Source organism: Drosophila hydei, unplaced genomic scaffold (genome assembly GCF_003285905.1).
Source record: "Drosophila hydei strain 15085-1641.00,03,60 unplaced genomic scaffold, DhydRS2 tig00008122-arrow-pilon, whole genome shotgun sequence".
NCBI classification, from domain to species: Eukaryota; Metazoa; Arthropoda; class Insecta; order Diptera; family Drosophilidae; genus Drosophila; species Drosophila hydei.
The window spans coordinates 3951323-3967133 of NW_022045833.1; the positions used below are offsets into that span (position 1 = coordinate 3951323).

The 15811-nt window shown below is 38.2% G+C and overlaps 1 protein-coding gene across 3 annotated transcripts in view; it reads left to right on the forward strand.

Moving 5' to 3' along the window:
- Nucleotides 1-13901, forward strand: part of LOC111597730 (putative sodium-coupled neutral amino acid transporter 11) — a 49077-nt gene extending 35176 nt beyond the window's left edge. Inside the window, exons 2-10 of one of the 3 annotated variants that reach the window (XM_023312573.2) lie at nucleotides 1020-1079; nucleotides 6616-6900; nucleotides 7135-7249; nucleotides 7362-7614; nucleotides 10421-10491; nucleotides 10679-10840; nucleotides 10984-11096; nucleotides 12238-12429; nucleotides 12531-13901. In XM_023312573.2, the coding sequence (XP_023168341.1) occupies nucleotides 1020-1079; nucleotides 6616-6900; nucleotides 7135-7249; nucleotides 7362-7614; nucleotides 10421-10491; nucleotides 10679-10840; nucleotides 10984-11096; nucleotides 12238-12429; nucleotides 12531-12782 (1503 nt within the window). In that variant the 3' untranslated portion in view covers nucleotides 12783-13901. Of the gene's footprint in view, nucleotides 1-1019; nucleotides 1080-6615; nucleotides 6901-7134; nucleotides 7250-7361; nucleotides 7615-10420; nucleotides 10492-10678; nucleotides 10841-10983; nucleotides 11097-12237; nucleotides 12430-12530 lie in introns of those variants that run through there. The other 2 variants (XM_023312574.2, XM_023312572.2) reach the window with 2 other exon arrangements.
- The last annotated feature ends 1910 nt before the right edge of the window (nucleotides 13902-15811 follow it).

A 15811-nucleotide genomic window follows, 5' to 3' on the forward strand; every position in this document is an offset into this window, starting at 1 on the left:
ACAAGTGCAAATGTTGTAAACCCAAGTGTATAAGCCGTCGTTGATACCCTGTGCATAGCTCTTAAGCCAAAGCTTGCTTAATGCGGCGACGTTTTCAATTTCATGTCCAAAAACAATACAAATCCAGATTTGTTAAGCTGAAGTGGATATTGTTAGACCTTAACTTGGCCTACGCTGAAAGGATTTTTTAAAATTTCTTATTTTTCTGGCCGACATTTTTTGAAAAAGTTGGTCGAAAATTCATTTGGTTTGTGGCATTGAAATTGGTGTCAACTGAATGGCTAGTTAATCAATCTCTTTGTTCTTTGTTCCATATTTTGTATTCTGTATTCTGTTTTATAGTATTAATAAACTTTGATAAAATAATTGTGGTTGTTTTTTGTTGGTGAAAATAATTTAATGAAGCCTTCTTCATACTTGCTTTGAACAAATTTATTTTTTCTTCTACACATTAGGTTTTATTGATGTATTAAATGGCATAAAACGTAACATGAACTATGATTGTGAAGCGCTCAATATTTTTTCTATATTTTTATCAAATCTTGCCAAATGTTGACATCCACAGTTTATATAGATTTGCTTTAAGCTTTTATTATCATTATCACTTGCTTGCCTACTTATTTTTTTTCATACATTTCATATCACAATGTCTAGATGCATTTGCCTTTCTGATCAATCGTAGCTGCCTCCGCCTACCTTTCACCTACACATAGACAAAATCAATATACCCAATTATGAAATTTTGCTGAGTAAATAAAAACACGTGTTCAGTCTACGTATATACTTGGCATGCGAAATATATTGTTATTTGCTTTCTCTTTTTACTGCTTGCTGTTGCTTTTGTATCTCTGTTGGGTTTGCAATGCATATTTTGATAGCGCATGAATTTTATGGCCCACTCGCATAAATCGCACTTTGCCATGGGTAAAGGACTGCACTGCACTTGCCCAGAACCGAACTTAATTAAATGGCTAACAATTTGATTTGCAAAATCGATGCTGCGTTGTGTTCTTTTTTAGGGCAGCGATGTGTCCGCTGCTGAGGCGTATGCATTCGACGACTTCAACAATTTAATGAAGGTAATAACTGACCCAGATTTCCTCGCTCCCTAGCAGCAACATGCAAATCGTCATGTCTCTGCATACGTATTCACATTCACATTCAACGAATTCCAAATACATAAAATACACACACACACACGTAGACAGTAAGAGAGACAGAGAGAGGGGAGGGAGGAAGAGAGCGAGAGCTTTGAGTGCTTAAAATTCTGGCATTGGCCGCAACCTTCTCGAGAGTTAGTGGAAATTTCACTTGGTCTGCGGCATCAAAGAATTTTCTTATATTCAAAATATTTTCCGCCTGACGCGCCGCCTCTCTTCCTACGCCTGCCCCTTCTCCTGCTCCCTTTATTAAATTTCATTTCAATTTGAGTTTATTAAAAATCCAGTTGAGCTGCTGATGAAAAATGAAGTGCAATTTACTTTCTTCTGCTTTTTCGCTTTACGTTTTTGACATTAAACGACTTCTGTTTTTCTTCCGCTTTTCAGTAATATATATAGTATATATATTTATATATATATGTCTGCTTGCCAAGGCTAAGGTGCAAATATTTAACTTTTTTGGCTTTGTGCTGCTTACAATTGAAAATTTTAATGCGCATTCTTTTATTTCGTGCAGCTTTAATGGCTTAACTTGTCCGCAAGCCTGAAAGGGCAAATTCTGTTTAATTTTGCATGAAATTTGAATTTTTGGGATTTTGCTTTAAAGCATATAAACGAGGCTGTCTTCAGAAGATCAAAGCTGCTTAGCCAAACAATAAGATAAAACGTTGTGTTCTCAATCAAATTGCCCATCATATTCAGGCGCTTAGCTAACTGAATATAATTCTAGATTCAATCTAAGCTAAATCTTAAAATTATAAGCTCATTTTTGATATATTTTTAAAAATATAAATGAATTCTTTTATACATTTTTACATAATCTTTAAGAGCCCCTTGTAAGCTCTTAAATGCTAAAAGCGAATTTTTAATGTCTCAAAGGATATTCAGAGTCGTTTAAAGGTTGAGAGCAGCTTGTGATTGTGAAAAGAAAAACATGCGTACAAAAAGTTTGCAGCAAATTTCATTTTTGCTTGAGGACAATGGCAAAAAAAGTTGTGTAATTTGATATGTTCTTGCACGACCATGCATAGCAAATGTGTGCGTGGGTGTGCGTGGGTGTGCGTGGGTGTGTGGGTATGCGTGTGCTGGCATTGTTTTCGTAGGCTCGCACTGAAAGTGTTGGCATTGCCATTAAGCCTAACAAGGCTGTCCGAAAAAAACAAGACTCAACATTAAGAACAAGGCGCAACACGGCTAAGAAAACTAAAATCCAGGGCCAGCATGAGAGCGAACTAAGTAGCTGATTGTTTGCCCAACTAATGGCCAACAGCGTAGCAAGGCCGGCGGAACCAAACGCAAATTGGCGATGGGGCAAAAGGCACTTGCAACAAATTGACAAAAACGAAAGTTTGTGTACTTAATTTCTGTGCAAGTTTTGTTAAAAAGCATTGAAATAACTTATTAATTGGCAAGTTGCCTGGACGAAAATCTAATTAAATTCGAGCAGCAACGACTGCTCGCCAGAGCCAGAGGAGAGTCAGCAGATCGAAATGGCAAACAGTTAAAAGCAAGACAAAAGACCAAACACAACGGCAATGGCCATGGCAGAAGGTCAGGAAGGAAAACAAAATAAATTTACTTGTTGTTTTTGCTGTTGTTGTTGTTGTTGCTTTTGTTGTTGTTACTATTGTTGTACGTGTGCTGGACAGGTCGCCGCTGTTTACTCTATGGCGTGGGCGAGGAAAAGGGGACGGGCGCTGTATGCCTTGCTGTGTGGCTTGTGGGCTTGTTTGTTTATCTGCATGTGCAACAACAACAACACCAACATGACAACAACAACAACATGTCAACAAGCCACACACAAAAAAAGCGCAGCTCGACATTTGCCATGCGCATAATTGCGGTTGAACATTTTGGTTTGGCGCATGTTAATTGCAGCTTATGGTGGGTAGCCAAGCCACCTGCCCCACCTGTGGTGCCTTCGCATTGTATTGACATTTGTGCCTAAACGTTTTTGCCACAACAAATTCAAACCGTGTCACCGACACGTTTTTTGTCCAGTTTTTTGTAGACATTTTTTTTGGTTTTATTTGAGCTTTAGCTTTTTTGACCCTCTCGCGCCTAATTTCATTAGCCAAACAAATTTTGCAGTTTACTTTTTTACGTGCTCCAGGTGTGTGTGCTCGGTGTGTGTGTGTGTGCACTACTGAGCAGTTGGCAATTGTGTTGTTGCCCCTCAGCCAGCTACATGAATATTATTAATTAAAATCGTGCAATGCATGAAAAGGTTTGTTTGCTTCCCAACTGAAGCATTGGATTGGCCCGGTTAGTCATTGGCTAACTTCAAGTCTGTGTGTAGGGTGTGTGTGCCTAGAGTGTGTGTGTATTTGTGTTTGTGTTTGCTTTAGACAATGTTTGCCTTTTATTAGAAACGTGTACCTGGCCCCAGTTCTATGAGCTCTATGAGTGTGTGTTTGTGTGAGTGTGTGCAAATGCCAGGCAATAGCTGAATTCTTTTCTCGAGCTTTAATTTATTATAAAAGTATGTGTGTATGTGTATTGGGCAGATAGAGAAAATAGAGGCATATTGTTTTTTATAGGATAATTTAGTTTATTTTTGTTTCAGTGGAGTTGAGAAATTATAAACGAGGGACTACTATATAGTATAAACGATAGATATTTATCTAGAGTAATATAAAAATTGGCTTAAGTCGAAATTTTTTTAGAACGAGACTTTAAAATATTATAATTTTGTCCATCTCTCTCTTTGACTGGCTCTCTCTGACTGTTTCTCTCTATTTCACTCTGCCTGTTTCTCTCTCTCTCCCTCTGTATCTATCACTATTTGTATATTTCTCTCTCTCTCTCTCTGTATATCTCTCCCCACTCACCTATCCCGTCTTCTATCCTATCCCCTTATCTCTCTCTCTCGCTTTTTCTGCTCTGGCATGCTCCTGACATTGCCAAACATCCTTTCCCTTCCTAAATCCATAACAGAGACACACACATTTTATCATATAGTGCTCAATCGAATACAAACAATTTCTATATAATTATGAAGTCTCTGGTTGGTAGTGCACTCGTTAGTCGCACATACTTCTTGAACCTCATACCTACATGAACTCTTATTTGTAATTTCTGTTACTTTTTTCATGTTGCCTTTTTGCGCTTCACACGCTTTGGCTCAATTGAGTTTCGACCTGAGCAGGTTGGCAGCCTTTGCTGTTTTTTCTGTCTGCTTTATTTTTGAATTATTTTTTGGTTTTTTTCTGCGCTGCTCTTTGGGAAATTAATTGGATTGCGAGCTTTAATTGCCTGGCAGGGAGTTTGGGCAAAGGCTGACAAATTATTTATGGGATTGTGTGCAGGACTAACATATTTATAAGAGCTGTGCGAGAGGCAGAGAGTGTGTGTGTACAGGCGCTTTAAGTTTCTGGTTAGCTGCAAAACTGAATAAAATTGAGTGCTGTGTGCGCAAAGATGTGTCAACAAATAAATGCCTGGAGTTGAACCTCTGGAGAGTAAATATTAAATATGCACAAGGCTCGCATAATAATTATGTGGCATTCATGTCGTCGTCTTATCAGGACGTTCCTTTTTAGGTTTTTTACTTTACTTTTTATTATTTTCTCCCTTTTATGGCTGACAGCACTTTTTCGGGTTCTTGCACAGAGTGCGGGCAGCAATGCTTATTTATTCTCATAATGCCTTTTGCCCTCTTTTTTTGTGAATAAACATTATGCGAGTGTAGGCACCTTTCGGAGGCTTTACATTTTTTATGCCCTCTCCTTGCCAAGCCCGTTCATTCAGCCATGCCAATTCATATTCAAATGATAAGTAAAACGCTTTAAAGAACATGTTGTATTATGCGAATGTTAAACATTTGCGGCACTTACTGGATTTGTAAGCTAATTGCCACTCGTAAAGGCGAACAATAACAAGCGTGTTATAAATTAGATATTTAAATGCGACAATCCGTCGCTCAAGTGTGGCCCAAACACACACACAAGCAGACAGACAGACCGAGGAAGGCTGGATTTGAGCCAGCCTTCGACTTGTTCGCTCTGCTGCCAGATTAACGAGCAGCCAGAACTTTTCTGTCACTTCGTCTGCCACTGGCTCTGCCTCTGCTTCGCTGTGGCCGCAATTTGTTTTGGCGGAAGGACACTTTGTAATTTCATTTTTGGCTGTCCTTGCCTGACCCGCTCACATCCTTGGCATTGAATTGAAAGTTGGGTTACAATGCTCTTGCTCTTCCTAGCTCTGTCTATTATTTCTATCTTCTTTTTCTGTGCTTTAGTGGGTGTAGAGCAAACATTCTTAATAGTTGGCCGACGCCTATAATTAGCCACTTGCTTTGATACTCAATGACACTTTTAATGGCACTCTAGCCACGTGCCATTTGCCATTTGCCATTTGCCATTTGCCGTATGCCGCTTGTTAGCTGCTACTTGCTGCTCTCTAAAGTATGCAACGTACTCTGCCACCTGTCGCCACTTAATTGAATTGAGAAACTCAACTCGCACGTAATTTGCTTTTGGAAATTTTCATTACGCAGCGGCATGCCCCGACGCCTACGCCCAGCTGCACGGCACGCTGCAGAAGGCTTTTAAAGTAGCTACGGCCAAATATTTGCTTTACGGTTTTAACTTGGAACCCTACCAGACAGAGACACGCACAGAGAGAGTGAGAGAGTGGGAGACAGAGAGAGAGAGAGAGAGAGAGAATCAACTGTACCCAGAACTTTGTTAGCTTGTTTGCTTTCAGCTGTTTTGGCGTTCCGCTTTGTTTGTCCGGGCACAACTTAGTTGCCACAGCCAGCAGTAGCAGCAGCAACAAAAAAATAGATGAAAAATGGAGTGAAAAAATAAAAAAATAAGTGAAAACTTGTTTAATTGCAAACAGCTGGTAAAAGTTTTCGCTCGCAATGCAGTAAACGCTTCAGCTGCCACTAACTTGGCTAACTGCACGCACACACACACACACGCACACACACTTTGTGGTAGTCTGTTTCTGCTGTCACAACATTGGCCTTGCGCCGTGATGTGGCATTTTATTTGGGTTTATGTTTAAGCCCTTCATATAAAGTTGTCTTTTATGGCTACATTTCAAGCGCGCTAGCGGGATGACTGACAAAAACAAAAGTGAAGAGTAGAAGGGCGCGCAAACATTTTACTACACGGCAAAACCTAACTGGCGCTGGCAGCAGCAATTTACGATAAGGTTGCGTATACGTAACCTACCTGCACATTGCGTATACGCAGCGTTGTGTGTGTGGGGATGGGGGTAGGGGAAATGGCACGAGTTGATTGTGTGTCAGAAGGGGACAGTTTGCTTTTGATGTAAAGAGGCACTCGAGGCAATTTTGCGCTCTTATCCCAATCAACGTACAATAATAGAGCGAGCCAAAACCGAAACGCAACGGACACACGCACACACACACAGAGACTTTCCATCTAGCTGCCATACCCACTATTGCGCTACAAGTTTTGTTTTTGCTTAACGTTTTCTCTAGAGCGACCATCAGACACATCAGCAACAGGGCCAACCGCAGCAACAGCAGCAGCAGCAACAGCAACAACAGCAGCAGCAATCCTCGCAGCAACAACAACAACGAGGGGATGGCATATCAGGCGACACGCTGTCCTCATTACCACAAGCATCGTTCAACTATATCAACTCCATCGTTGGCAGCGGCGTCATCGGCATACCCTATGCTCTGCACCGAGCCGGCTTTGGCCTGGGCCTTGCACTGCTCATCCTGGTGGCCTACATAACCGACTATTCGCTCATACTGATGGTGAGTAAATGGCCAGCAAACCTGGCGTTAGAAATGGCAAATCATTCGCCCTAAACGGAAGCGCAGGCGGAAACGGAAATTGAATGCGTGTCTCGTTAACAGCGCGTTGCAAATTAAATGCATTTCCGTTACGAAAAATCATCACAATTTGCATAATTAATGAGCGAGAGAGACAGTGACAGAGACAGAGACAGTCAGAGAGATCTAGGTGATAAGCTCCATTTATCGTTGCAGGTTAGATGCGGTCATATCTGCGGTCGATTCAGTTATCCGGGCATCATGGAGGCTGCCTATGGCAAATACGGCTACTATTTGCTATCGCTGCTACAGTTTATGTATCCTTTTCTGGGTAAGTGCCGCTAATCGCTAAATTACATTCGTGTATGCCAACAATTTTTGGCTACACACACAGCCACACACACATACACAGACGTCACTAACAAAGTTTTGTTATTTTACAGCCATGATATCGTACAATGTTGTCGTTGGCGATACCTTATCTAAAGTTTTGGTACGTTTCTTTCCATCCTGGGGCGATTCGATGGGTGCGGTACGTTTGGGCGTCGTCTTCTTTGTCACCGTCGGCGTTGTGGTGCCACTGTGCCTCTATAAGAATGTCTCCCGTTTGGCGCGCGCCAGTTTTATTAGCCTGGCGTGTGTCGTCTTCATATTGTTTGCCGTCATCATAAAACTTATGTCGGGCGATTATAAAGTGTGAGTATATATTTGAGAATAAGTTATTTATGGGTCTCTAAGTTTTATTACAAACTTGGCTATAGGATTTACCGTTGGCCTTCCAAATATTAAAGTCAAATATCTGACAGTTAGAGCTAAGGGAAATTAAATTTCTGACAGTAAATGGCTATAAATTCAATTTGTTGTGGGTGTCAAATGAAAGTTAAAGTTCAATTTTAAAGGTTAAGCATGAGCTTTGATCCACAGTCAAATATCAGCTTATACATATATATAGTACAAGTTTTTTGCAAAGTTAGCCGCAAGCTACTATATATATTCACGTCTAACTTATAAATTGTCCAGCCCCATAATAAATTGCAAAGCGCAACAGTTCGAAGTGGTTCGTGTACGTGATATTGCGGCTTTTTAATGCCGCCCAAAAGTATGCACTTAAATTTATTGCAAAACGAAATAGAAAGAAAAATAAATGCTCTTAGCTAACATACAGCGATTTTAACAAAAATTTTAAATATCCGTTTTCAAAATTTATTTATTTCCTAAAACAAGTGAAGAGCATTGGCTCTTTTATGTATGCCAAAAAAAGTGGGACAAAATTTTAATTGCTTTTTTACACATTTCAGCTGGCTTTAACAAATGAAGCACTACTTCGCGTAAAATGAGTAGATTTATGTCTAGCCTGCATGTCAACGAAGGACTTTTTTAACGCATTATTTTATTTTATTTTCATTTTCATTGTAATTTTTTTTCTATTATTAAAATTGTTGTAATTTAATTTATTTTAAATTACTTTAATTTATTTTTCCATTTAATTTTCAGGAATACACATTCTGCAATATCACAACAGAAAACAAGAAATAATTTAGTCCTTTCAAAGGACATATATATTTCTTAACAATTTATTTCTTTTTCTTAATATTTATTTAAAATTTTGTTTAATTAAATACGACAAAAATCAATATAGGTTCTTATTTTTTTATTTTGTTTTATGTGTCAAATGATTTACAAGATTTTTGCAGTGGGCGCAAGCTACTAAATGTATTCGCGTGTAACTAATAAATTGCCCAGCCCAAAAGTATGCAATACTTGCAAGGCGCAAGAGTTCGAAATGGTTCGTGTACGTGATAGTGCGCCTTTAAAATGCCGCCCAAAAGTATGCACTTAAATTTGTTGCAAAACGAACTAGAGACCAAAAACAGTGCTCTTCACAAAAATATAGCAACTTTAAGAAAAATTTTAAATTTTGTCCGTTTTCTAAATTTTTTTATTTTCTAAGGCAAAACTCGTAAATGTAATATGTTATAAGTTATTAAAATGAACGTGCAGAGCGTGTGCTCTTATGTGTGCCAAATTAAAGTGGTCCAAAAATTTAATTGCTTTTGTTATGCATTTCTGCTGGCTTTATCAAATGAAGCACTAATTCACTTAAAATGAGTAGATTTATGTCTAGCATGCGTGTAAAGAACACTTTTTGTATTTTCAGTTTCATTGTCATTTTATTTATATTATTAGAATTCTTAACATTTAATTTCATTTACATTAATTTAATTAATTTAACAGTAATTTAATTTGTTTTTTATTTATTAAAATATGAGATTTATATAGTTGCTTATTTTATTTAATTTCCTATCATTAAATATCTTACAAGTTGCGAGTTTTTGAATTTGTGTGTCTTTAAGGAACTGATCATAGGAAAGAACAAGTATTAAAGAATAATATATTTAATATATTACTCGTATAAACAGACATTTTATATACACAAAATAGGTGCTAAGATATCCTAAAAGGCATTCAGATTGAGAAATATGACTAATAAATAAGCACAAAACAATAAAATGCGTGCCCTTTTTTACCCACATATATTTTGTTGTATAAATTATGTTTTACGTTGATTTTTTTGTGTTTCGCTTTTGTTTTCTGCTTTTTTTAAGCAATTTATACAAATTATCCAAAATATGAGTGTCGACGCTGTCTAATAACGCGCACAGATTTATTTGCATTTTAATTACAATTTGTTGCTGCCCGAGTGCGGCAGCAAATTTATGTGCGGAGCTCTTGGCGGGCAGCTAAAAACTGCGGCACAGACGCTTGTTTTTTTTTTTGAGGTAGAGTCCTGGTCGCTTTAGTACTAAGTGGCGCTTTAGTGCCTTCAAATCTGTGGCGACTTAGCCGAGCTTGGTCCGGGCCGGCGGCATTGAACGGCGTGCAGTGCCATAAAATGTAGTGTGCCACTTGTTTGGCTTTTATAGCTTTTCATTAGTTTGGCGAATGGCTGTTGCATGCCGCAGCAGTGGCGCTATCTGTCTCTGTCTCTGTCTCTGTCCGTGTTTTTTGAATGTGTGCAACGCAGTGGCGAGGACGAGTCGTTAGCAGTTGCCACACTGTTGCTAACGGCGACTCGAGCTGACAGCCAAACACTTGCCAGTTGCTGCTCCAGCTACCTCTCCTTCCATCCGGCTGCCACTGCTGCGTATTTCATGGTCAACGGGTGCTCGAGCTGGGCATAAAATTTAAATAAATTTCCAATTTGTGTACATTTGTGCTACGTCTTCTGCAGCAGCCATTGTGTGTTGTGTGCTGTTCGCGCTTCGCTTTTATCTTTAGCATATTATGTTGTGTCCGTCCGCTCGTTGGCGCCTAAGCCGCACCTTCGCCCTTTTTTCCGCTCAGGGTGAGTGTGTGTGTGTGAATTTTACATTTCTGCGAACGTAAAAGAAAAGAAAAAAATGTTAATTTGGTGTTAAGTTTGCGTAATTTTTCACCTACCCACGCTAAGAGCTATCCTTTTCTCTTTATATATCCTTTTTTTGCCTGTTGCTGCGCTTAGCACGGACACGGCCGAATCTTGGCGCTTTGCTAACACGGATCTAATACCTGCCACGGGCATCATGGTGTTTGGTAAGTAGCTACACATTCAGTATGCGCACTTATGCAACAGCGGGGATAAACAGCGACTTGATTGCAGCTAAGCCAGACTAAGGACAAAAGAAAGGAAGAGAAACAATTTAATTGCATTTGTCGCGCTCAATGTCAGCTCTAACAAGCCTCCATTTCTCTCTCTCTTTCATTTTCTCCGTCTGCTCAGCTTTCATGTGTCATCACAACACATTTCTCGTTTATCAATCGATGCGAGAGGCGACCATGGAACGCTGGGAGAAGGTCACCCACATCTCGATTGGATTTGCCTGGACTGTGGCTGCGCTCTTCGGCATTGCGGGCTACTCAACATTCCGTGCCCTCTCCCAGGGTAAGCTAATTGTCAATTACGCTCGCATTTAATGGCATTTTCTGGTCTCTTTTTTAGAGCGCTGTTAAAGCGCCATTTTAATCTCTTGCTCTGCTTGCGATATAATCTATGCCCCTGTCTCCCTCTCCCGCCCTCTATTGCAGGCGATTTACTCGAGAACTATTGCTGGGATGATGACTTAATGAATTTCTCGCGTGTGCTCTTCTCTATATCCATATTGCTGACGTTTCCCATCGAGTGTTTCGTTTCAAGAGAGGTATGTTGGTTAATGTATGCCGTGGAGTGGTTGGCAGTGATAGAGACGGGTGTGAGGATAGGAAATAGTTTTTAATGAGGTGAGGGAGAAAGAGTTAGAAAGATAAATAAAAAGATATTTAACTCTTACCTTGGGCAAACTTAGAGTCTTTTGATACAAATTAATGCAGTTGATTCTGAAAATCTTAAAATTCGGCTTAGTTACGACAGATTTTCATAATCAGTACATCATTTACATAGCCATAGCTAGGGCATGGCCATAAGTAACTCGTATACATAAGTAACAGTATACATTTTTCCGATGGCGTGGGCAGCAGAACAGCAGTATCTTACCTTAGTTTATGGCTCATTCATTATTTTTATAAAATATCACAATAAAAATAGATTTTATTAAAGGCCAAGCAACAGATTTTGTATTCTGAAAGTAATATTAAACAAATTTTTGTTATTTTGATAAATTATTACAAATTTCCATTAAAGCAATTCTAACTCTTACCTTACTCAGGTGCATTGCTTATACTTATGAAGTGCAGTGTTAATATTTTTAAAACTTTAAGGTCTCAGTCAGAAATTTCTCTTCAATTTGAGCCTTGTGCTCTGCAATCAGATGTATGTTATGTTCATTCTATATTTTATTTATAGAATCATTTTTACTTTTGTCTTAGTTTTAAAAAGTAGAAAGACTACAACCTATTCCCTGTGGCACTTACTTACAGAGCTTACTTACTTCAGTTTGAAGCTCTGTCTTCGGCAATCAGTGGCAAAGTTTTGAGTCAGAGAATAACCCTCAAAAGCTTGTCTTCTAGAAGAGCGAGCAAATAAAGTAGTATTTACTTAAGGAAATGCCCAAGCTTATCACAATTTTCAGTATTTCAGCTCCAGCTCTCAACTTAACCTTCCAGAGTATTAGTTAGTCATGCAGCATGCAGAAAAAACATGCTCACTTGAGATACCCTTGAGATAGTTTGTGTAATGCTTAGCAGTTTGTTTGGACCATCTGCTGCCGGACCATCATTCTGGCCAAGTTGTTTTGCCACATAGATTACATTTCGGATTTCGTGCCACTCAGTTGGCGTTGCCGTTGCACATTATTGATATACTGCATAGATATGCACTCATTGTTGTTGCAACACTGTTTGCAGATTGTGCGCGCTCTGGTGCATCGGTTCGTGCTGAAGGAGCCCATCAGCGAGTTCACCCAGGACAAGGACCCCAACATGGAGAAGGGCGCCGAAATTGATGAGTATTCGAAAGCGATTACCTTGGCCATTGTGTTCAGCGCATTCATAATATCGCCCATGACCGACTGCCTGGGCTCCGTCTTGGAATTGAATGTGAGTTTGATTCACACACACACACACGTGCAGCTCTAACAAATAACAACTGAATTTTCATGCAAATTCTTTTTCTATACACACATATATATATCACTTAGGGTCTGCTGGCAGCTATACCCCTGGCCTACATATTGCCTGGGCTGGCCTACATACAAATGGAACCGCATGCCCTCTTTAGTCGGGAGAAGCTGCCAGCTCTGGGCCTGGTCGTGTTCGGCGCCTTGGTCACCATACTGGGCGCTGCGGTCCTGCTGCCTGGCCTAATGGGCGGCGATTGTCGTTCAGATATCGTGATGGGCTATTGCCGGCAGGAGTACCAAAATGCCACCTCGCAGGTGGCGCTCAATTGAACAAGCCAGCAGCAGGTGGCGCCGGAGCTGCTGGAGCAACGGTCGCAGCCAAGCCAAAAAGTCATTAGTTAAGTCATAAGCATTGGTAATACATTTTTGCATTGATGTGGGTTGGTTCCGGTTCGTGGATTGTAGATTTCCTTTGAAGTTAACGTTAATTTTGTTCCATTTTGCTTTTGGCTACGCTTTTGGGTTTAGCTGCACATGACTCTTGCAGAGTAGATTGTATTTATGAAATTCGTTGAGGTAGTTACAAGGAGAGCATAAAGATGATGTATATTTGACAAGGGGCTGTATGGGCTCTTCTCCTTTGTCTGCTGTGTTTTCTTATAGAAAATACCGAGAGTAGCTCTAAAGATATTGAAGAGGTTTACTCTTTGTAGTCCTTTGATAAGTACTGTAAGATTATTCTGAATATATTTTAAGCTCCTCAGTGCGAAGATGAGAGAGTAAAGCGCAATTTCTTATATTATATGATACACATTTCAAAACGATTCTCCCTCTGCAAGAGCATTCAAACTTCGGCTAGCCGCAGTTCTATACGTCCTGGCTTTTCTAATTTATTTTTTGCATTTTTGTTTGCTGTCAACTGCACTTCAAAGTCAGTTCTCGATAATATGTTATATAATATGTATATTTGGTATAGGGGCTAAGCGAATACTTGTACCTGAGTCTCTGATGTTCTCAAAAGTATCTCAAACTGTGTTGTAGTATCTGTGTATCTGTGTGTATGTGCGTGTGTGTGTAGTTCGAGGGGCAAGTGATACGAACGAATTGAAACCTGAATCTCAGTACAAAGCAGCAAGTTGTTAAAACATATATACCATATATATAACACATATATATATGAATCAAATATCAAAGCTCTATTTACAACGAATCTGATTTCCATTTCAAGAATTTTCCTTTTTGGTTTTTATGTTTTCGGAAATGAGAACGGGAAGCAGCGAAAACGAAGTTGAGAAAATCAAACACAAATTGTAGTGCAAGTTCCTTAGCAGTCGGCGTAATAATGCATGAAAATTTATCAAATAGTTGTTATTGTAATTACAAAAGTAGCACTAGCGTAGTCTGAAAATATTTGGGCACCAATATACACACGAAACATTCAAACAAAAGCGAAGAATAACAATATATATATATATATAAATATATGTATATCAAAATCAAAAGAAACAGATCAAACAACTATTTGTAACTATCTATTTATGGCAAAACAAGTTATCGAATCGAATCAAATCATATTTAAACGTTTTATATATATGTATACAAATCGTAGAGAATTGCTTCAGCTCCAAAAAATGTGACTAAAGCTTGAACAACTTTTTTAAATACACTCAAAAAACACAAATGAAACATGCAACATGCTACATGCAACATTCAACATTCAACATTCCACATTATACATAGTACATATATAAAACTAGTTCAACTATGGATTTCATCTACTTTAAATGGAACAACAATTTTTAGTTGTTTAAACAAATGGCACTGATTATATTTTGCATAAATTGTATTCTTATGTATTTTACACTTTGGTCTCTATTTTTGTAAGTATTTCCTTTGAGTTTACAATGCACTATATATATTATTATATATATATTTATATACATATTATGTAAATACATATATTTGTATGTAATTTTGATATGATTAAACAGATTTATACCACATATTGAACATAATATATATATATATATGGACACAGCGCTCACTCTTCTTACTGGTTATGGGTACCAAGTGTTAATTCCCTTTTCTGTTCCATCTTTAAGAACCAAGACAACAAAAAAACCCAACTTACTCTATCCTAAGAGCTTATACAACACAACCAACATATCATGCAACTCGAAACAAATGGCCAAACCAAAGGAGCACAGGACATTTTCAAGGGCTTTTCTAAGATACTTTTTACAAGAACTTACGCTTTTACACAACAACAACAACAACAACAACTACAAGAACAACACGAGAAACTGAAACAACACTTGTATATACACTATTATATAGAGCTGTCTCTTCAGTTATGTTAGAAAACATATATTATATATATATCTATAAATAGCATTCACCTTCTCTTTATATATCTCACACAGTTCTAAGGGACTAGATGTGCATCATTATATGGGAAATGTGGGGGGAGAGAAAGTAATGAGAGAGATTAGGGAAAGGGAAAGAGAAGACAGTTAGAGAGAGAAAGATAAAGAGAGAAAGAAACAGAGAGATAGAGAGAGAGAGAGAGAAGGAGAGAACGCGAGAGATAGAACGAGAGATAGAGATCAAGCGAGATTAAAATGGGAAGAAAGAGAGTGTGATATAAAGAGACAACAGAGATAGAGATAAAGAATCAGCTAAAGATCAAGAGAAAAATAACTATTGAGAGAAAAGCGACAAAGAAAGAGGAAGAGCGAGAGAGACATTGAGGAAGAGGAATCTGCCTCGCTTTTCCTAGAGCTAGATAATATAATTACTTAACCTCTTTCTCTCTTGAGAGAGACAAGAAATACAATTCCATTGCCAACAAGGGTCAAAGATTGAGAGGGAAGAGCAGGCAGCGGAAGACAAAGAAGGAACTTGAGAAGCAATCAAGGCTTACTAGGGAAAGATTGTGTCTCTCATTTGATCAGTTGATATTCTTGGCATTTCTAGGGAAACATTACTTTTATCTGGAATATATATAAATATTTAATTTAAACACGTTGTTGATCTTCGCAAAGAAAAAACCAAAATATATATATGTATACAGATATCATAACAATTGTGCATGTAGTTCAATAATTATTTAGTATCGATGTATTTATGAAAGCGCCGAGCGTAGAATTTGTTGCAATATACTATATATACAGACACTTATATATATATATAAATACATATATATATAGAGAGAATATATAGTGCAGATAATTTATATACATACAAAATGAATAATCAAATTTCACTCAAACTAGTATATACATATATATGTGTAAACATAATTATAATAAAAAGAAACAAAAAAAAAAAACAAAAACAAATAAAAAATGTATTTTAGA